General features: G+C 34.4%; 1 protein-coding gene across 1 annotated transcript in view; it reads left to right on the forward strand.

The window, feature by feature from the left end:
- The window catches only part of LOC111051918 (carbonic anhydrase-related protein 10), a 117,050-nt gene that overhangs the window by 26,006 nt on the left and 65,966 nt on the right, over positions 1 to 25,078 (forward strand). The window contains exon 2 of the mRNA XM_039424594.1: positions 14,259 to 14,309. Within this exon, the coding sequence (XP_039280528.1) occupies positions 14,259 to 14,309 (51 nt within the window). The remainder of the gene's footprint in view (positions 1 to 14,258; positions 14,310 to 25,078) is intronic.

Consider the following 25,078-nt stretch of genomic DNA (forward strand, 5'->3'; position numbering starts at 1 on the left):
AGTTATCAGGATAATTGCCCGAGGATAATCGGGGATTAGCAAGTGAGTACTCAGTATAACATTTTAATTATTATGAAATAGATTTATAACTGGATGTGTCAAATACAATGTAATAAGGACGAGCAGTCACTTTGAAAATGGTTATTCAATGTCGTGAGCAATTCTCATTTATAATCAACTGCGAACAACGTTGAACAGTTCCTATTTGGCAACGTTGCACTCTATTCCAATATTCGCTCCATTCTTACATCTATTCCAATTTTCATCGGACTATTTTCCTGCGGTTAACCATAAAATCAGATTCAAAGCAATCAGATGCAATGTTTAATGCAAATTTGTAATCAACTCATACATTAATATATCATTATTGGGATATGTACATTATTCAATTGATAAATTTCAGTGCTTGAAAAAATTCAAATATTCGAAAGTTGATTTATTTTCTCTAAACTGTTCAGAGTTCAACAACTAAAGCTGCGTTTATACCAAAGTTATCAACAAAATGTTAATAACTTAATCATTATAGATTCTATTAGATTGAACAGAACTTGACAAACACATAATATGTTCATCATGTGTATGATAAGTTATGTTCAATCCAATCTATAAGGATTAAGTTACCGTATCAACATTTTAATGATAACTTTGGTGTAAACGCAGCTCAACACCGAAGAGTTTCGTAATTATTATTAATATCGGGGCACCGAGCTTCGCTCGTTATTTATTTATTGACTTTTGATAAACCAAACACAATTCTTTAAAATGATTGGAAAAGTACTACAAGGCACAGCCCAAAACTGTTTCTTTCCCGAATTTTGATTTATACATTATAAAATAGTCCAGAAAGTAGGTTATGTTCCATACACTTGAATTCAGGTTCAATTTTCTGTTCAAACATTTGAAAACAAAAAAATATTATTTAGATTATATACAAACCAAATTGAATAGCAAAATAACACTCACTAATCACTTGAAATTGTCAAATAATGATCATCTTTGAAAGTTATGATATACTCTAGTTTAGGAGGATTATCATCATGTCATGTCAACAAATCAGATTATGTTGATCAAATCGATTTAATTGTTTAGCTAGATAAAATGTCTCGCTGATAAACCGAACACAGCTGGATTACACAGCTGGAAATAATTCTGTCTCTCTCCCACATAGGCTGTTTCCCAAGGATGCATTATTATCCTTTTAATGTCGTTCAGCGAGTTTCCCAAAGAATGAGACCTAGTGCAATCGAATCTTTATATCATAAACCTACTATGCTCCAAATTTCGTGAAAATCGTTAGAGCCGTTTTCGAGATCATTAAAACATAAATAACAAGATATAAAAATAGCAAGATATAAATTACTATCAACTGGAAATAAATTGATATCGAAATGTAGGAAATCAATCAGCACGAACCCAATAATATCTTATGTCAAACAAGAAGTTAATGTGATGAACTTAGTTCTTGTGGAGTAAGTTGCACAAGCTATTGATTACAGGTCACTTGATCAAGTAATTTTCTTGATTCCTGATTGATCAATTATTTATCTCATTTGGTTCTATCATTGAATAGCTTATGAAATTTTGAACTCTGAAAGAGACTTGAGACAAACACCATCGCACTGTCAGGCTGAGCTGGAAGTAACTCAGCTCCAGCAGTCATTTCTGTAAAGAATTCTAGTCACGTGTTGGGCTTCTTTAATATCACTGCCTTTTATAGCTGTTTTATAACTTTCTATTATTTCACGCAAGATTGTCTTCCTTCGCTATGATTTTCAGTTTATTAACGAGTAGAATAGGGGGTTTATTGAACTACTGATAGCAATAGAAATGATATCAGAACAACTCTATGATTAATCATTGAAAAAAATCAGAATATCGATAACCATCCAGAAAAAATCATATTTGTGCAGGAGAAAATTCATTTCAAGCTCGATTTCTATTCGCAATCTGCTTCATATCCGTGATTCCAGTCGACTATATAAACTTGTTATGTCATTATTATATAGATATGGTCGTCGAGTGTGCCGTCGGCTGAAGACGGGTATTGTAATCTTTTAGAAAGAACCTGTACTACATATAATTTGGATCACTACTCTGAACTCTTATGATAATCACTTCTATGAAACTTTCATGTGACCTCAATTCGGTGCTGTGAGAAGTCAAAGCTGCTCAAATGAATAAAAAGTTTTGGTTGTTGTGGATGAATGTCTATGTGGGTCGATCAAGGTTATGTTGCAATCAAGAAAAAGAAGTTCTTGTACTCTTCATGTATCAGTTAAGGAAGTAACTTCAGAGCCTATTGATGAGTGAATGAAGCTTCCAAAGACAATAATTGAATATAATATACGAACGTATACTTGAGGGATAGAGAGATTGGAATTCCTCCTTCTTATATCTATTCCTCTTCTTACATCAATATAATATTTGATAATATCATATCTGAAAAGAAACATCGTGGAATCATCATAACTTCAGTTTTTTTTCAAAAACTTTCCAATAATAATTCTCACCATCATTGCAGAGTATTATTTTATTCGTTTCTTTCTTTGAAGATAGCGTCTTAATAGTAACAATATCAGTTCCAATGAATAGATAAAATGTACCTTGAATCCTTGAATGAGATTGAAGATCAGAGTTCTAAAGCTCATCAATTGGTTGATGTACCCCTATTCCCTATAAATACGATTATGAAGAATAAAACTAATTTTTATTCAATATAATTCATAGTAAGTTGGTTTCTTGATATTACCGACATTTTATACTATGAATTCATGATAATGATAATGATGATTAATTTTAGATCTATGTGAGAGAGTGTATCAATCTTGACCGACAAGATAGTATGGAGAAGATTGTGTTTTTTCAGAAGTAAAAACATTGAGATCATCAGAATGCTCAGATATGCTCAATTTGCAGCTGTCGATGAGACAGAACAGATCTACATAATGTGAGCTCTTTTTCAATTCAGTATTCCACTGTTCGCATTATAGTGCTTATACTCATCGAGAAATACAAATCAGTAACCCAAACTAAAAACAGATTGTTCACTGATGACGTTAAGTAATCACAATCCCTGGAGTTTGTTCCATCCTGAGATAATAATGGCTCTGAATTATTCGAATATAGAATTCCACACTTTTGAAAAGCAGAGTATCAACATCGAACGCCGCTCATTATTTGTTTATTCTCATTTTATAGGTTCAAACAGATTTCCGGTTAAATGGACACTCGTCAAAATATACTGGAGCGTTGGTTGCTCTAAAGGTTAACATTTGTTCAAACCCGCATCCTCTCTTGATGGTAGCTGTAGCTTTTCGCAATATTCTAGGCTGTGCAGTGCACTTCACGTTCCAGGGTTAATCCTACATTCAATCGATTCACGTATACATAAAATACAAAACAGAGTAATGCTGCACACAAAATGGTTGAGTCAATACTAACCCATTCGTTGGATGAAATGTTGAGGTTTTTTATGAACAAATAAGAATATTGCCTGATAAATGGGCTCCCTTCAGGTCAATATTAAAAGAAATTCGTCATATAAACATGAATATTAGATTATCGATGTAAACTAATTTGTATTCCATTCAATTATCCAGTCTGCTTGCTGGTTTCAATCGTATTCCAGCATTCATAGCCATATTCAATAATATTGTTCAATGTCCATTAATTAGTTTGAAATTACAATTCAGTAAAATGGAGATATTATGGTTATAATAGTTGGAGATAGTTGGATATGAAACACATCTCGATTCAATTTATTCATTTTCTCTGTAATTGATCGAATAATAAACTATTGAATCGAATTGATTTTCCAAAATAGAATGATTTCTTCAAAGAAACTGATTATCAAAGTTCAAATTTCAGCAATATAACGAAGCTCTGTGTGGAGAAAATACACAAATATACTAACTGCGTTAGACACCGTTTTTGAGTAATTTACAATACAATAATTCGAGAGATCAATAATGGAAAATCATCCTCATTTCGCTCAAAATAATACATTATCAATATTATGAATTGATACAGTTCCATATGGATGGTATGGATAAAAGAATGAACTCGGAGAAATCTCACCACCACCAACGATGATCGAGATCATTCTAATTAAGTTCTATCTATTCTAATGTCATCTAGCAGAACATTATATTTGTTCATTACACATAGCTTCTTTACCGGAAATAATTCATTGATATACTCCACCCTGGTCGTTTCCGGTTTATACCCTATATTGCTTATGCGAATAAAAAAAATCTACGTACCCTTTTTTAAATTTCACTCACAACATGTTTCAACATTGATGACAATTTCAAGTGAGTGAGGAAATATGAATTTTTCTTTGAATTGAATAGAATTTATTGCCAAAAATCACATACAAATAATTGTACAATACAACCATTAGAGTATGCAATATACAATTACCTACAAATAGAAATTGATTGTAACTTGCACAGCAATAATTATCAATGTAATATTCGGCACTGTCAACATAAGATTCCTTGTGAAATATATGTATACGGTTTATTGTTTCCTTGGGTAAAGAACCAAACCTAAAGTGAAGTAGCACAGACGATTTCATGCCGAAAGGATCTCAGGATTGAAATGAACTGCTTATCAGCACTGTGGTTGATCCCGTGCCGCAGAGATTCATTCTCATTCCACTGAAGTGGAAAAGTAGAAACTGGGTGACATCCAAGAAGTAAATCACGGTTATCTGCATCTCAGTTGTTATAAAGTCAATAGTTGGAATAATATTCAATTCGAAGAGAGCCAAGCTGAACTGTGACTCGTTGTCTAATCAGATCAGCCTCCATCTCTTGCCTTCGTCAATTTATTTCACATTACTTATTGATTCCGGTGGCTCTTTCACATTGATATACGACCCAAATCTCACTCTATTTCAGCTGCTATCACAGATATTGGTTTTTGCTCTAAAGCCAAATGCTCTGAGGTTTCATTTACAATTCCATCTGCAAAAAGTAATTCTGAGCCAGCCAGCCAAATATATATTTAAATGAAAAGGAAAAGTAGATTTTCCATGTTCAAACTAAATATAATACGTAAAAGAGTGTTCAGTATATCCATTATGAGTGTCAAGATTATTTTGATCATTAATTGAGAATACTCCATCAATGAATCTATAAAGTAATAAATAATTCATAAATTTGAAAAATTAGGTAATTTCTATTCTTATCGAATTGTATATAGTAGGAGAATTGTTTTAGATCTACACTTTGACATTAGTCTGCAATAAATGACTCGTCTAAGTCTCTGTTCAGTGTGGGGAATTCCGTTATCCATAATGCAGGACTTTTTGTATTTTTTATTCTTGTTTTTCCATCCTGCAAGATTGATTTACAATAAATTTCTATTTCAATACCCGATGATAGGGAGCTCTACTGGAGGGAGAAGATGGGAGGTCACCATGTAATCACAAAATTTCATCATCAAAAGTTACAAGCACTTCCATAATTTATTACTCTAGGAATAATTTTTTTCGACATTACACTTCAGAATAACTGGGAATAAATCAAGCAATATGAATCATGGATCTTAAAAACTGCATTTCCATCCACAGTTATTAAAATTGGATATATTTCTGTTACTCACTCAATAAACATGGAAATTAAAGCGATTTTCCAGAACAGTTTAACAACTCCTGAACTAGATACCAAAACATATTGTGTAATATTGTGATTTGTGAAACAGGAAAAAAATCAATTCACCTGGACTAATTTCATATTTACAGGCTGATTTACAATTCATTCTATATTAGTTTAAAAACTACTCAACAATAAAAAAATGATTGTAGTGGAAAATTTTGGGGAAAGGAGAGTGTTACCATTTGAAAACAATACCAATCCGCGATGCAGCTAATTGAATGTTAGCTCTCCACAAGGATAACAAATCGAATAAATGACATTGACTTGAACTGCCAATAAATCAGGGCCGATGATGTTGGATTGTTATCTGGCCAAGACTTTGTTGAGTGAATTGGAAGATGACTGCTTTGATAAGTTGAAACCTAATTACTCAATACCTTTTGTTCGATGCGATCTTCCGACCACACCCTGGCAACAGCCGTCTCTCTCATCCCTCTCATCATCACCACTTTCGATCATCGCAATAACAAGTTGAATGCCAGAGCTCTGATTACTGCAAGTAGCGTAGATAACTTTGTAATGGATTGGTGGGTCATGTACACGAATGGCACTAAATGATTGATTGATCGATATTCCCTCTGAGCACAATGTATCACAATTACTGTAGTGATGTGTATCTTGCATTGCCATGTTTGAATCAATCAAATTTAAAAAAATAATGATTATTATTTAAAGTAAAATAATATGAGGGTTGGATCACTATATTGTGGAAATGAGGAAGTTTATTGTTCTGTCACTTGTAATACAGCTTCTAGAATGTCCGCATAGTTTGCCTCTTGAAGCCCTACTTATTCACGCTCCTGGAAAAAGTGAATTGTAGTTTATCAAGGTACAACATTTTTTCTCTATATCGCATCTCCATAATCCTCTATTAGCCTAAATGGGTTACTCATCCATGTTATCTACGTAAATAGCCTGTGACTCATCCAAGTTATCTACGACTCACTGATCAGTGATCGTACATCACACATGAGAGATGAGCTTCCCATGTTGACTTGGTTAATAATATTGCCTGGCTGCTGCTTCAGGTCAGTAGCGGAATCGGTGACCTTGTCAAATGACCTAGACTTCCCTCATTCGAGTGTCCCTTGCACTCACCACTCACCACTCACCACTCACCACCTCGTCGATGCAGAGTGAAAATTAGATTCAAGTGTGTCGCAACGGAAGTGGAATTATCCAAGCACGAAATTGCCACGTTCACTTAATATGGACTGTGCCTACTATTTCATGGAGGGACACAGGTTGAGAAATTATGTCAGGAACGCTGTGCGCTCCAATCTGACTACTGACGTCTTCTATTCAATCATCTGTGAGAATCTGTTTCCGCTACCAACCACTGTCCGTCATACTCTAACCTATCTCACCAAACTCCAACAATTATCAGTTCAATTTGGTCGTTATCATGGTGCACGATTCTAATTGCAAATTTCAAGCTGCATGTTCAAGTATGAGATAGATCACACATCTGTGATGTCATTAATTTAACGAATTGATCAGATTATGGATTAAGAGGAACCCATTTTCATTTATTTGAATATCATTTCTGCCAATGCTCACGTTTTACAGCAATTAAATTAATTAAAGACTCATTATATCGATCTCAGTAAACTATGAAACGTTTCTTATAGTTTTTGTTAAAGTAGGGAGGGAGTGTGGAGTTTATCTGAATCTCACAAAATATTCATTCTTTTACTCATTCTTTATTCATTAATACAATGAGTACATTATTAAATGATAGGCAGAGGAAAAATAAAGTAACCTTTTGCTATTCCTCTCCCAAATTTAGATAACACACATAGTCCGAAATGGGTCAAGTCTTGTAGATTCAATTCACAAAATTTTCAGTCCTCAAGTATTTTCACAATGGATTTCCAAATTTAGGTGCTTCAGAACTAAACATAGAAGAAATATTTCACATAATAACTAGAATAAGAAATATTCACAGATTAAAAATATAATTTTGAAGAATTACCGAAAAACAAACTTAATATTCTAAAAGCTAATTCCATTTAATTCTCCATCAAGAAGAATTATTCGCTTTCTAGGCGATGGATATGAACTTTGTGAATGATTTTTATCTTGAATCCAGAATTATTCTTTAATAGTCTATAATAAAAAATTGTTTGATACTAATGGAAAAGAGTGTAACTGATCTGAATTTTGTATGGAGCTGAGAGACATAGAAGTCATATTAAGATTCCAAGAAATAATTTTTCTATTGTATAGGAATTATATAAAAATATTATATTTGATGGAATTTTCTTTTATTAGCGATATTATCAGTAATTATTCTGCAATAGTTTTTTTCAGCTCACTTACATTGATGATCATGAGATAGCTTTCTCACTTTTTCCACATAAGCAGCAACTATGTTTTGTCTTTGAATACAGGTTCACCACAGACAATCCCAAAAACTCGAATAAGCAAGAAGAGTGGTTTCCGCGAACTTGCATCACTTTACGAAGCGGAAGTAAAAAGAGCGGAAATGGAGGAAGGAAGGCAGCAGTCATGATCATTCCTTATACAGCTTTATTTAACAACTTGGAGATTTTCTTAGTGGGATGTGTAGGCTTCCTGAGCCATCTTGTGGAAGAATGCAGCTCAACTTCCAAGTCGCTGTTTGTTTAATGTTTGATGATGTCACACAAGCCAGAAACATCAAATACCATTTTTGTGGTGCTACTACATTACTTGGGAATATTCCAGAGTACCATCGGGCAATAACCGCACATTGGTTGAGCTAATTCAGTCACATAGAAAATCATGTAAAGAGAGGTCTACAAATAATAATACAAATACACTTTATTGTTCATTTTACAAGCTTTGAAAGGACTACAATTTTTCAATGCATTTTTCACAGCTGATGAGTGTTCCATCATTCGTTTTATCCGCTCAAGGTTGTCACTCGTCACATGAACCTTACATTTCATAAAAGAATCTATTACGCCCACACAACAAAATTAATCAGATTCCTGTTCAATGTTTAACGTTCTATTAATAATGATCTTCAAAAACCAAGTTCAAGATAGAAGAATGAAATCATAGGAGATTTTAAACTTAACGATATTTGAAATAATTGAGGTATTACAATTATTCAAATGAATTAATAATAATTACAGCATTTAATTCTGATTTTCGTTTAATAATAATTATCAATTATATTAATTCAAACATGAAATTTTAATCACATGAAAGTAAAATTTGAAAAAATGAAAAACAATTCTAACTGATTGATGCTGTCTCGAACTCAACAATGATTCCGCCTCACTCTTATTCCCCACATCAATAGAACTACGGTGGGCGATGTTGAACCTTACAGTCCACTGCTTCACGCCCAGTTAGTACTAGACACGTACGCTATACAGTTTTCTTCCGTGTATTTGGGATTATATTCCATATCCCTACATATTTGTAGTTCTGGGCTACGAGAGGATTTCATTCACATTTTTAACACATTATGAGAATGCCTCCTGTTGACTATGAGAACACACATGTGAGTAAATTACATTTCCACTGATTATAAATCATAGGTGGGATGCATGCCGATTTAACATTCACTGCAGGAGGTAAGCGTTATATTTCGATCAGAACTGCTGTTGGGGTCGAAGAAGTGTTATTTGAGGCGATTTGTATGTCGAGCCGGTTGGTCTTCAATCCTCTTGCGAGGGGCAAATGCTCGCACTCTGCTCCTCCCTTGCGAAACCAGAAATCCACATTCCTCTTGATTCTCTCCCAGGCTGATCGTTTCTCCTCATTCTTTCTCCCAGCGTTCGTTCGATTTTCATTCGGGAATGTAGTCGCAACTGTAAACACATCACAGGCCAGCACTGGGCTGGAACAGCTGAACTGATGGACCACAGTCCGCCAGCTGAAATCGACCCAATCCAGTCGCCCGGCTCATTACTTACTGCGACTACAAATGATTCCACACTGCCTGAAAAATTCACGTACTGTGTGAATCTCCCTTCACAATCCAGACGTCATTCTGATCAAATCTTGTAGATGGTTCAGAATAATGTTTTTTTTTCAGTTTTACTTCAAATGGAACCTCAAATTAAAAGCTCCATTACATGGTATCATGGAATTCAAAATGATATTCCAGATTTTAACGAAAATGATGACTAAAAATTTCAATCACTTGCTATCAGGAACGCTTCTAATATTGAAAATCCACAGAGTTTTCTGAATTGTTGGGGCTTTTCTACTAAGAAAATATTTCTACTCAACATAAAATATGCACACAATATCGTGATATCCACCTTATTTTGGACAATTTCCAGCATTGTTGATACTTAGCTATTTTTTGGGAATATTTTCATCAATCAGTCAGGTGTTGATATATTGTCACATGATATTTCAATATCATGGTCATGGAGTTTTCGCTAGCTTGTGATGATGAAAATTTCACATTATTATTTCTTATTTCCATGAAGAGTGGCTAAGTAAACATTGTAGTTTTTCCATTTGAGTTTTTAAATCTCAACAAAAAACAATTATTGCGAGAAAATAAGAAAACCCAACATTGGAAGCCTACCGACCATAAAAGTGGAATTAGATGTAACATTTGAACTGAGAATCCTATTTTTTTCCTGTCAAGGCACGTTTGCACCAAATTTATCAACAAAATTTTCTTTCAAATTCTATTATCAAACATAACTTGGAAAACACATTATGTAAACATCATGTGTTTGCCAAGTTCCATTCAATTAGGTGGGATTTATAAGGACAGGAGAAAAACATTTTTGTTGACAACTTTGGTGTGAACGAGGATTTATAAGATTTCTTATCCTAGAGCGATGGAGTCTGATGAAACTTGAATTACTTCTCTCGTCGATGGAAATATTTGAGAATAAAACAACATCTTTTTCGAGGGAATACTGAATTCTATTTCAATGGAATATAGAGGTTTAAAAATTGGAACTGGTAATGCAAACTGTTCAGGTGCTCGACAATCGTATCAAGATGGAGTCGCTCAACAAATATCACTTTCTATTCATGGACTCGATCCACGTATTTGGCCAGGGCCTTAACCAATCTATAGGGTGAGCCTCTACATTCTACAAGCAAGCGATATACTGGAGATTTATTCATAAGAACGAAGAAATCCTGGAAGAGTGTTTGTCCGTGCACAACGTAGGTTGGTCACAACCGCGTTCCGGAATACTGGATTCTATTTATTTTTGTAAGCGGTAGGTTATTTCGTCTGGAGCAAGATGGAAAAGAGTACGTAGATGTTTGTGGCGTTCTGCTGCTGCTGCTGCTGCTGCTCTTGCTGCTGCTGTTCCTGTTGCTCACCTTTTCGGTTGCAGTTTACGAAGGGCGAAGCGTTTCTGCACGTTGGCGTGTGCGACTGAGCAAAACGATGAATACCACCCTATAATGGATTTGTAGAGGCCTTGGGCTGCACTGCCAGGTAACAAGACGAAATCAGTCCCCAGATCCAAGTGGGCGCCTCGGGCCTCCTTCACCCCCACACAAACATTCATATTGCTTGCTGACGTATTCCCTGTGTAATACCGTCTCTGCTCAGCAGAATGTGTTTTGGGAACACACATAAGTTTGCAGAAATCGAAAGAACTGTACAGCGTTCACCTGTTGTCGCACTAAATTCTGTTTGCAAACTTGACATTATACAGGTTTCTTGCATCCTTATTATGCTCCGATAGTTTACTGATAGAAGACATGATGATGATGATGATTGTTATGTGTTTTGTTCGAATAAGATTGCCGATCATTATTCGTCTGATTGAACATCTACTATTGAATAGTCAAGAAAGGGATGAATATTTTAGATTATTGTCAAATATTTTTGGAGAGATAACAACAATTCTGTTTTGGAGAGATAATAACAATTCTGATTCAGTCAAGGCACTTTGTTTCAAAGTAAATACGAAAACGTTTGATCAAGAGAGTATTCCACTTCTGAGGAGGAGCTTCATCAGCCTGTCACCAGGGGCACTTGATCTTTCAAGGCTTGAACTGTATGGACAAGATGTATGAGATAATTGGAATTGACTTGATCATTGAATGAATTAGATCTGTCCTTATTGTGCTTGAAAATTTGTTATGGTGTTTTGTATTGTTCTTGTGAGAAATTGATGTTCATTTTGAAGTAGCCTATTAGAACTTTGATCAATATTTTATAAAAGTTCTGTTCCTTCTTCTATTTTTCCATTCATAAGCCAGTCTATGATATTCCTGATGAATTGAGAAGTATATCGACAATTAAATTTTATTTGGAACATTCATGGAAGGAATGTAACTATAAACATCGAAAAAAATATGGTAAGATGATGAGGAGAAAATACTATCTCGTCTGAATGAAGAAGATTGAGAGATAGTTGACTTTCACCGACAATGTAGGTGACCTGATCCATGAATTTTTCATAACAGCCTGAAATGAAACAAAAGAATGTGGAGTTGTGAAAGGCCCTTGAAAGGTCACAATTTATATTTTTATACTGCTGAGCAGCAATAAACAGAGGCGAAAATAAAATAACCCTGACTGTCGTAAAAAACGGAAGGTAGTCTTTCTTGAATACCGCAAGGAACAGAGGAGAGAGAAGACGTCGGCCAGCATAAAAGTGAAGAGGAGCAGAGCTGGATGAAAGGAGGGTCATTTTTTAGATGTTAGAGCCAACCATCGTGTTATCCCGGTGCTAAAGTATCTGGACGCTGGGCGGGTACATTCTTGCACACTGGAGATTTTTTATCTTGTCCACGTGTGAAGAGGCGGAGGCCCCCCTGCTCACTGTTAGTGGCACTTGTCCTTTCGATGGCCAATCTTCAAGGTAAACACGGGTGTAAATTGGCTTCCCGGAAAAACGAAGTTTCATGGTTGTAAATTCTCCACGGACAACTCAAAGACCTTTTCTCGGACACACGGTGGAATGGTGAGATAGCTTTTCCCATTTTTCACAGTTTATTGGACTTTCCATCATAACAGACAATCTATGACTAAAAATCTATGGAATTAAGTTAGAATCAAACATCATCATGATCTCTAGTTGAAAACTGGAACGTCTACATAACTTTCCCAACGTCATAAAATATTCATTCTCTGAAAAAATTCAATCGACAGCTATTATATAAATTGATTTTGCAATATTCGTTAAGGTAGAACGGATCATCATGCATTCCATAAGTTTTTCTAATATTGTATCTGAATAGTTCCCATCATTGGCAAATTTTTGGCTCTTCACCGAACTATCTTTTAACCAGTACCACCACAACTTAATATAACTTGACATATACTTTGATGGGGAGCTTTAATTGTTAATTTCACCCTTTGATGGTATTTGATCTAAATTGTTATTATTTTGTGATGGGGTGGCAGTCGTGAAGCTCATGAAGCCACGATTTATTCATAGAAAGACTAGGACCAACTGATTGAATTACAGTTCACTTTAGGTGTATGTACTAGTATTCCAAAAATCACTGAAAAAGTAGTTAAGACCAAAAATCTTGAATGTACTTGAGATGCATTTTTGTAGTTGATGCAAGTTGTAGTTGTTTTTTTTTTCTGTAATGTATGCGATCTATATTATTTCTATTGTAATCTCTAGAATTGACTTTCACATTGCATTCGTATATTGTTGTAGATATACGATGAAGCAAACGATAGTGTTCGATATTGAACACGCCTCAGGGTTTTTTAATACCTGGGAAACAAGTACTGAACAGTCGCACTCTCTATATGACATTGAGGATGACAGTGAGATCAGGTCTGGTTAGCGTTGGTGCACTGGGATGGTCTGTGAGGGGGGAAGAGGGTGATTTGTCGAGGCCAGTTTTAAGCGAGTTGTTTTTATTAATTGTACAAAACAATAAGGGTGAGAGTCAGTGGGGCACAGAGCGTAGGACAAAGGGCAGTCAAGATTAAACCTGGCGCTCTACAAAGCCGAAGCGCTGTACACCAACATTGAGTGCAATTTATGGACCAAACACCCTCACCGCCCCTCGTCACCCCTCGGCAACCACCACCGAAACATTCAAATACAAATAGGGATGGACTCGGCTGCTGCTACAGTACATTGTGGATACACTCCCACTTCCCACACCCCGTTTTCCATCCTAATAGATCGCCAAACTATGTTGGAACACATTCGCAAAAACACAAAGCAGTCTCTTGAAATAATTCGTCACTTGATCGATGTTTCTCACCACCCTTAAGTCGATTTCTTTTTCCATTTCTCATCAGGTTTTTCCCCTACTAGAATGATTTTTTTCTATAAATGATGCTCATGATTAATGACTTTCAGCACGTGGTTGATGACATTGAAATAGTTATATTAAAAACAAGAGATTCAAGAAAATCTAGGGAAACTGATTTTGACAGATGTTTTCTTGTTGAACTTCTTTGAAAATATCCCCCTTAATCGTTCTATGGTGGTAGGGAGAAATATTATTCTATAGATTCTTTCTGATTTAATTTATTCGTCGTATATGGAATGATTAATGGAGAAGATCTAGAGTAGGATCGATGTTATCAAATAGTAATATTAATGAAATACATAGTGATTCATAGCATATCTATACATAATGATTTGATACATGGAATCGCTCTTGAAAATATAAAATCTTCTGTTTCAGCTTCTTCTGGTGTTAGCTGGGAGGAATGGTGGACATACGATGGCATATCAGGTAAGGTTAACTTTTCATTCAATCGTCATGATTAATCTTCGTACAATGAATTATTACATTCTGCTCTCGTCAAAAAAATAGATAATTTTTCCTAACTCATTCAAAAACATTTTGCATTCTCAAATAGTCTTTTCGGTCTTTTGTAATTCGAAGCATAGAATGAATTGGATTAGGAACTCGCTTATCCAAGTGGATACAGAGAAAATTGGAGTCGCCTGGAACAAGAAAAATAAGCTCTGACAAAGACCTAATTTGCAATGTTGTGTAGTTTGGAATGGATGTAGCGAGCATGCTCAGCTTCTAGGTCGTAGCGTGGTGTCTACATACATCATGAGCTACACAGGTTGAGAATGAGATGTATTTTCACAGGCCATGGGAAGAGATTGCAATTTGTTGCATTGTCATGCCGGAGTGTTAGTTATTGAGAACGTGACTCTCTGCTTTTACTTCTTATCAGAGTTTTCTTCTCACTTCAGTTCATATTCTAACCCAACCTTGCTTTACAAAAGAAAACAGTATCTCATCTTCTTACTTGTACTTGGTGATCATTTTCTCCATCATGAAAATCGATTGAAACCTTCCATGCTAATACGAAGGCTGATATTAATTCGTCACAATTTACTCGTATGAAATATTTCATCAATATTTAAATCTACCCATGGTGTTTATAAAAAATAATTTAAAATTGTTGTCTGACTTTTTTATGATTATATCGAGTTAGAATTTTTCTATTACTTCCTGGAAAGCTGTTGAATTATTCGCCCTCTCTGTAATATTTCGGCTATGTGAATACGATGAAGATTCTGTTTGAATGTTCTTGAATGTTAAAAAATTGATTGAGACTGTTCTCTGTCATGATTTTCGCTCATACACCGTAGACTCTACAATCCTCCAATTATCTACGTTCACTTGCCTAAATGGGTTTGAATTATAATAAAAATAATTTATGATCTGCTTCAATATTTCTCCAAATCTACAGAAAGATATGTCGATCTACAAGTCATTTCCAATGTAATGATGCTTGGCTTATTACCAATCAAGAATAATTACCATTTTATTCTCAAACACAAAATTCACTCTGTTCACCTTATAATGAACAATAATTAAGATACGAAAGTTATTCCTATAAAATTATGGTCGTGAGAAACAATGTTTCGAGAAATTGAGAATGGTCCTTGCTGTACATTCGTGAGAGTATTAATGAAAACTGGTCAAATTTATTGAGGCTGGGCTGTGCATTGCATATTTCACTGATTACGCTCAGTTAATGAACTTTTCAGTGGTGTTCCTTGTTTAAAACATTCAACTAGTAGCGTTGTTCGAGTCTTGTATTGCACAAGTGGTGGAGTTTATTGCAAGTTAAGTGTTATATGATGGTGGCTAATACAGGCTCCGCCAAACCTGAGGCCGACCGCAGACGCGTCCCTTGAGAAGCGGCACTGCACCGCAGCGCATCGCATCGCATAAGCAGGCCGCAAAACCTCACTTGCCGTGTGAGCACGAGTGGTCTGTGGCACCCCAAGCGCACGAGGTCGCCTCTTTTCTCGTTTGAATTTAACATGCCCTGAGACTACATGCTCATAAATTGCCTCGCTCTTACTCTAGTCCCATTTTCCACATTAATAACTATTTCTGTAGTGCTCCATAAGAACTAGACGTCTAGTCTATTTGACCTTGAAAGATATTCTATACTAGAAGGTAACCCGTGCTCCGCAAGGGTCTATTTTAAAATTTGACAAACTGAGAACTTGACATAATAAAATCTTGAAGAATTGAAAATAGGCCTATAACCATCCCCGGTTAATTAAATGAATCGATATGCAAAATTTCAAATTAACATGCCCTGATACTACATGCTCATAAATTGCCTCGCTCCTATTCTAGTCCCATTTTCCACATTAACAAACTACTTCTATAGTGCTCCATAAGAACTGAATGTCTAGCTTGAAAGATATTCTATACTAGCAGGTAACCCGTGCTCCGTAAATGTCTATTTTAAAACTTGACGTAATGATATCCTGAAGAATTGGGAATAGGCCTTTAACCATCCACGGTTTATCAAGAATCTACATGTAAATTTTCAAGTTAATCAATCAAGTAGTTCAGACGTCATGATGCGTCAAACATAATTTTCCTATCTCGTACGTGTATAACCCAGTCCTTTCCTTTATCATAGTAAAGATTATTGATAGCCCATAAATGAATTGCAGTCAACATTTTCTAAAAATGTTTTTGTGGAATCGTCAAGGGGATGGGAAAGCATGATATTTCAATGATTAATTTAATTATTGGAATTACTTATTCATGATAATTTATTGTTCATGGAAGAGACATGGAATAATATATTGTTTTGGAATTAAAATGAAGATCCGATCCTCCCTACAATAAAGATGAAAAATTACACTATTTTAAACTTCGCAGAATTTTCCAGCTTAGTTGATAACATAATATAATTTTATATTTTTCTCTATCAATTAGAAGGCATGCAATAATCCATTCAGAAGAACATTGAATCAAATATTGTATTCCTAAGAGATGTAGGTGATATAATAATGATTGAGAAAGATTGAGTTATCAGAAGTAAGATGGAGTTTCAATTTTTCTAAACTCAAATTTATAATTTTAGGTAAGTCACTAATTTGGAAAAAATCATACTGGAAAAACTCATAATTCCCTTCTGGGACTTGAAAGTTTCTATGATTCGTGGATTGTATTTGTATTTGTCTATTTCTATGCTAAAATGTCTAAATTCCATCTGAACCAAGCTCAAATCTATTTTGAATAAAACAAATATACGGAAAAAGGAATTTCAATTAAGTAAGAACTTTAATCCCGAATTGAACATTTTAACAAAAAATTGGTACCGAAAACTAAACTCTAGTGAATCAGTTAAATGAACATAGTGAAAATTCAAAATTCAAAGTGTTCTTATTGCCGTGAACATATACATGTTATTGACAAAGTAAGATTTATTGTTTGTGATGAGTTATGTGACGAGCTAGTTATGCTCTTTAATCAATGGTTATAAGTTTCAAATGGTCTAAAAGTTTCAACATCATTATGAATTCAGAATCACGATCAAAACGTCCGCTCACACTCACATTGAAGATTAATGTTGGTAGTATCACATCTGGAAGTGACCGTTTGTCATCACATGAATGCAATTATACGTGTAACAGAGGAATTCGGTCTGCAGTCCTTTCAGACACATTGGAAGTCCAGATTCCAGGTCAAGCTGCTACAAATGAGAGTCTTAATGGATTTCTAGACATTTTGGAGCATCAGATGAGAGGAATACGAGAACTTATCTTGTCACAATGATTATACTATTGAGGTTATAGGAATATGATGGTTTTCTTCATGTTGGAGCTCATCATAGGAAAAATATTATGTGTAGTAACTCGAATTCACTGCTACAATATTATTGATTCACAGTCTTTCTCAAACAAATTTGTTGGAACGTTGCATAACCTTCCTATTCCTTCCACTTTCCATCATAGCCTAGGAGTCTGTTTAGTAATTTAACTTGTTTCGAGTATTTTTAGAACAGTTTAGGTATTTAACAGTTTATTCCATTCTGAATCGATTTCGTTCATTTGGAAAACAGTTATGACATATATTAATGTTATTGAAACATTATTGTTGTGATTTCATCGTTCCTTTTTTTCAAAATCCAAAGTTCCTTCAATTCTCCGAACATGCTCAAACATTTCTCTCTAAATAGAGCTTTCTTTGATATTTTATGAAAATTTTCTCGATCACATCATTAGTAGACCTGTAGAAACATTCAGAAGTCAAAGTAAATTACGCTACTGGACCAAATTTTGTTTAGAATATGAGAGTAGTGAATCTGAAAACTTACCGGTATACTTTTTCGAAAAAGTGGAAAATTAGTCGTTGCACAAGTCTTTTTTGGACTGAAGTCTGTCTTCAGTGAATATCAGGCAGTTATTCTCTTCCATGCCTCTTCGGACTCTTCACAACGGATGTGTGGAAAATAATGATGTATATTGAAATCGAGAAAGCGTTTTCTAATTGGCGTCAGTCCACATTTCCACAAGAGGAGATAGTGGAAAAACAAACTACGCTTACGCATGCTTGCGGTCAAGTGAGTGAAGAAAAACTTTTGGTTGAGTTACGTCGGTCAGAACAGTAGCTGGACGGGCGGTTTCAAATGCTACAAAGGGCATGGTCCTGTCAGAACAGTACAGCTCTGATCAAAGCAAGGCTAAGCACTACGCCTATAGGCACAACCTTTAATAGCTAATTATAGCATATATATCTCTCTCACTCCCCCCGTATCATTCCTCCCTCCTACTACCCTTCCCTTCTATCTTCAACATTCCACCATCTCATTCAACATCCAACCACCAAAGTGAGAACATATTATTCATTGAAGCTTACCATTACCATTATGCTAACTTCCTTTTCTCACTTCGATAACAGCGAAATTTACACTGACTTACTTTACTTGTATCAATTCACGTACTCCAATCCCGGCTCTAACAAACTCTGTTCGTCAGTAACCCACTTATTGTTTGCTTCTGAATCATATTTGAATTGAGATTGTTTGTAAACATTGCATCCTTGACTCTGTACATGGAAATATGTTTTGTTTGCATTTTCGAAATTTTCATTAATGATACGGAGTGATTGATAAATAACCAAGTATATTGTTTGAACCTAAAATTAATCAGCTTGGTAGCAGCCTCAAGTGGAAGGAAATATTTTTTCCGTTAACCTTTGAAGGCCACTCTAATATGGATATATTTAATAAATGGTATGTGCGTGAAACTAAACCAAAATTATATCGGCTTTATCAATATCTTGAATATTTTGTACATCATAAAGTGTATGTTACAAAACTCTTTGAATTAGAAATACAATTTTCAAGGAGTAACCTGTAATATTATAGATGTATCATGAGTGAAGAAGAATTAATGCGTTTAATAATTTATGAGATATTTTTATCCCTTGTACAGAATGAAATAGGTAATAGGGCGGGACATACAGTCTCAAACTCAATCACAAAGTTACGATGAATAGATACGGAATGAAAGGTGGAGAATAGAGATTGATATGTACTGGCAATGACTTTTTCGATGTTGTGTCACATTTATGTGGAAATCTCAAATCTCGGTATGTTTAGTATTTTTCAACATTTGAAGTATGCATATTTTACTTGAATGAGAAGAATCCTACTCGGATATGAATGGATATTCATAAATATCTCGGTTGTTCTCTCTCTGAATGATAGTGATGGAATTCTCAAGCATGTATTTTCATTGGAAACCAATATGACAGGATTAGCTCTCTACATGATGCTGGAACTGCCTTTTTCAATAGTCATAGGATCTGTTCCATGTATCGCTTTCCAATCAGAACCCTACTGACTTCCCGCCTGTTGTTCATGAGCGATAATCGATTCCATGCATTTTGAATTGCTTCATTGGAGGCTTGAAAAAATTCGCTATTGAAAATATGCAATTGCCATGAATAGAGAACTCTTCGCAAAAATCGTTGATCCGATTTTGTGCTTTTAATTTCTGTACAATTCGAATCAGTGCTATAACAAATTCTCAAGTTAATGAAACATAAATGCTTTTTGGACTAGTGTATTAATGAAAATTTGGGGAAGGCTCAGTTTTGGGCTGTACCTGTTGGTCCTCCCCCAATCGTTTTAATAATTTGTTTTTACACTAAAATTGAATAACAGAATGGAAATAGAACTTTATTGAAGCGAATGTGATCACAGAACTCAACTAAAGAATTTAAAAGTTTATTAGAGTAGAATAATAATTAATATATCATGTTATAATAAAAAATGTGTTATAATACATTTGAGTAATCAATAGCAGACGGAGTAGCGAATAATGAGTATTTCTGGACAATTATGGTTGTTCTAATTGATGAGAATTCTATCGATTAACCAATAATATATGAGAATATATTATTAAGAAATTTAAGAACATTTCATTAAGAAATTTTGATGAGAACATCGCAATGGTTCAATAATATGCCATATTCCTCAATAATTCCAATCCTCGAGAGAATCTTCATGAAGCTTCCGTGATTATGGAAGAGAGAATCGGTGTAAGGACAAATGAACGTGTGTGGGATGCAAGCTTCTCTCTACATGGAATTCCCGTCACGAACAATTTATTTCGCAGGATGGTTGTTGGGCTATATGAAGTTGCGAGCACAGTAGTTGCAGAGGGGCAGAGGACAGAGGTTTGACTGATCAGCTCGGGGATATGGAGCCGTTGACAAAGACGAAGCACCCCATCCCGGCCTGCACCTAATTCCCGCTCTCCCTCGGCGTGCGAAATTTTCAAACTTCAACACTAACTACCTGTCCATCCTCTCACCCAATCCATCATGCTCCCCATCACACCCACAAATTAACATTATAAATCTTCAATTTTGATCGGTTATAATGTGCTGCTTCCATCTTCCAGCCGTCTTTGTTGATAGACTATGTAGCGCTAAAATAGAAATTTATCAAGATTGAGTTGGCGTGCGTATCTCAGTGTGTGTATCTCAACATTCCAAGTACCTACCTACGTAGAATATTATACAATATTGAGGACGTTCAATTCATTTCTGACACTGAACCTTCCTCTTGTTATGCTACAAATCTTTGAAGAAACTTCAGCAAGATACCGTAGTATTTCAGTTCAGAAGACCCTAACAATGTAAAACTATTTGTACAGAAACATTTGTAGTGATTGAGAACGGAGTATTAATCTATGGAGAGTGATTAAGAAAATTCCAGCTTCAAAAATCTACATGGATCCCTACAACATATTAAAATTTAATTTATTTGCTATGAACCTCAAAGAAACTAGACAAAATGCAATAGATACACGAATATAGTAGTGCTTAATCATTATAATTTACCTAATATAACGTGTGAGGTAGAATCAAAATGTACAAAATTTCGAAAATTGTCAAATGGAAATACAATTTAACTATGGTATATTTATTGTGTCACTAATCTAGAACATTATATCACAGCAACTATCAAAACTTGTGAGAGACAGTTACAATAATCTTTGCGAAACGCACGAAAATGAAGTAAATACAAGCTGAATGAGTTTATAAACTTGGAGTGAATTTCACAAGTGTGAATATTTCTTTAAAAACACTGTAGTGAAGATTCATGATGAGACGATTTAGAATTATTCTCTGATTCAAATTTGAAATCTCAAATTTTTTGTTTAATAATTTCTCTGGAAGTTGGACGACACATCCACAGGAGTGTATTCATAAATTCAGGAACATTACATATCATTTTTCATACATTTTCAATAATATAACAATATTCAAGTTTTACAAACTGATACCTCACTATATAGTATATGTGTCGAGGTTATCATCAAATTAATACAAATTTATGCTACAACAGATAATACAAAAATTCCAAAAAATCTAAAACTATATATCCTAAGCATCACCTAGCACAATGATACTAAACCAAGGTATTATTTTCTACCTATAAATTACCTTATTTAAAAAGAATACTACTTAAATCTAAATCCTACTTACTATTAGTTCCTCACTACTTTGTATCCCAATACTGAATAACCAACGTCTAATTTTTCTTTTGAAGCTATTGAAATTTTCCTCTCCTTTTATTTCTAATGGTATTCTATTAGATATTGTAGGCCCTAAATATCCTAGTGATATTTGCCCAAATGCTGTATTCATTCTTGGTACTTCTTGGTTGTAACGTTCTCTTATTCTAGTATTATGGCTATGATTTATGATATGGCTCCTATTTTGATGTTTTTCCATATACCCCAATAACAACAATATATACAATTGCCTAACGCTGAGTACTCTATTTTGTATAAATAATTCTACAGTTGGGAACCATATTTCCCTGTTTCCCATTATTTTCAAAATGCGTTTTTGAGTTTTAAATAATGGATCTATAGAACTGAAGTTAGCTGCACCCCAAACTAACAAACCGTACCTTAAAAGAGATTCAACTAATGTTAAGTATACAGTTTTTAACATTTCTTTGTCTATGATACGCCTTAATTGATAGAATTTGTATATAAGCTTCCTTATTTTGGCAGTTGTATCCTAAATACTTTATATTGTCAGAGCGTTCTATTATTGTATTATTGGGCAATTACAATTATTGTTACTATTTCTATCACAATTATGAAGCTTCATTGTTGTCATGTGTTGTTTTGTGCTATTTGTATTATTTAATTATTCACTGATCTTGAACTTTGTAACTAGCGCTCAAACCAGTGAAGAAAAAAGATTTCACGTACTTCGGCAATAATTTTCCACGTTTGGATTCAGATGCAAGTAAAATGGTTAATTTTCTTTATTAAGACGATTCGTGAGATGTAAATCTATCCTGGATAACCAGTTGACAGCCGTCTCCGGCTACTTGTATTCATAAGAATGCGTCAATTAACAAAAATAACTTCTTGAAAAAATAACATGTCAGTCATAACAAATATATAAAAATTTACAAAAATTATTTTATTAAAATGTATGATATTTTTTTGCATGACTAACTTATATAAAAATGATAATAGCTTAAAAAAAATTGTATGATCAACATTACCACCATCGCAACAGTACGAAAGATTTCATTCTTCTTGTTTGATAGAATTCGGTTCGTAATGAATATTTAGTTCACAATCAACAACGAAAATGAAGGATGGGAAGAAAATATTCAATAATTATTATCAGACAGAAATTCAATTATTATTTTTGCGAAGCAAACAGTGAAAATAGCGATTCAATGTTGAAGACATAGTTGAGATGATAATTCAATCACATTTCCATGCTAGAAAAAGCTGATTATCATTCTTTTATTATACCTCCCAAACTTCTATAGCATTGTGACTACTTTGCCATTATATGGTATGAAGAAAACAAACCTCAAGAATGATGAAAGAAAATCTCCAAGACAACCATCGTTGAGGGCGACTTTATTCTCAAGATGTCCTTTTCCCACAGTTCTCGGTCTACTTTTTCCCCCGTTGAACAAGGATATTAGATCGGACCGCTGAGCATCCTCGACTGTTTATTTTCTCGGGACAAAACCAGCCAGCGAATCCTTAAGTGAGACTTCAACAACCAAGGACTCAATATTGATTTAGTTCCTTGCAAAAATATTGCTGAAGAAGAATTACAGCCAACCAGCGTCCATACAAAGATCTTGATACCCCTGTTCAACTTTCAAGTACTCTTTCTTTGGAATTAACTCGAAGAAACAACAACTCTTCAAGCTGGCACTTGTTTCGGAAACAATCTCTTTTTCTTCAAAGTTTCCAAGAAATGATCGAACAGATATATTTAAACCTTCAGACTATAATCTATTTTCCAGAATAGAAGTTCATTAACAAACTTGGTATAGGAAGATGACAATGATGATTATAACCATCGCATGACATCAAATTTTAATATTATTCCCCAAAAATATAATAGACTATAATTCAATATAGTGATATTCAATTTTCTTCTTTGGAATTAAATGGAAGAAATAATAATTCTTCAAGCTAATACTTGTGATAGAAACAATCACTTTTTTCAAAGCTCCCAAGAAATAATTGAACAGATGTATTCATTCAAACCTCCAGACTCATATAAAATATTTCCCAGAATGGAAAGTTTATTAAGGAATTTGGTAAGGATATGACTTTGTTGATTATCACCATCGCATGAATCAATCGAATTATATCATTTCCCAAAAATATAATAAACTTTACTGTATTCAATAACATTTAAGCCGAATATGATCACTTATTTGGCTTTGGCAAAAAATTCTCTCACGAAACTTCTTCTTTATAGTCCAGTCACTATATACATTGATGCATGCAATTTATATTTCCCACAGTTACCCGGAAAAGTGGTCATTCCCGCATCAATTATAGTACGCAAAATACCTTATTTCCACACCCTGTGCGGGAATGTAGATTTGAGTGCGGCAATAGTACTTTACGTAACAAGTCCGGTAACGATAATTCACCGCATAAGTAAGATTGTTTCTGCCCGAAACGTAGTTGAGGGCAGAATTATCATACAAATGCGGTAAATAGGTTACCGTACAAGTTACGTACAATATTTTTTGTCATACTTATCTGAGAAAGGATAATATTGTTGAGAAACAGAAACCATAGCCTGCTGCTGCTCGAGCTACTGCATTCTATAAACATGACCTAGCCCATAGTTCATAACAGACAGACTCTTCGAGTTCAAATAAAATAATAAAGGCCTAAATTATAAGATTTCAGATGAGTTCTCATAACTTGAAACTCCTTAAATGAGTTCTTTAATTATTTGAGTTGGTATATTAATTACTCAGATGTTATAAGGACTCAGTAAAGTCCTAACATACTCGACTGTAAAGAGAACATAAATGATCTCCTTACAGTATAGTATGCTGTAATTAAAATCACATGTTTTCTTGTTCTGCAAACAGCTGTTTACTGGCTTGATTTAATGCATGGAAACAGCTGCAATTGAGTAAGTATGACAAAAAAACTTTGTCGCACTCCAAATTTGCAACATAACAACACAAAATAGTTAACGCGCTTTATGACGGTAGAGTGCGGCAAAGTAAAAGAAATGTTGGTAAACCTGAATATGTTGCTGGCTGGAAATTTTTGTGAAACAGCTGATTATTACCGCGAGATATTGAATAACAAACAGTAAATAAACAAGAAGTTTTGATAGTATTCAATATCAGTATTTTATTTCTATTCAAGTTATCATGAACGATTTTTTATGTGTGAGAT

This window comes from Nilaparvata lugens, chromosome 3 (genome assembly GCF_014356525.2).
Source record: "Nilaparvata lugens isolate BPH chromosome 3, ASM1435652v1, whole genome shotgun sequence".
NCBI classification, from domain to species: domain Eukaryota; kingdom Metazoa; phylum Arthropoda; class Insecta; order Hemiptera; family Delphacidae; genus Nilaparvata; species Nilaparvata lugens.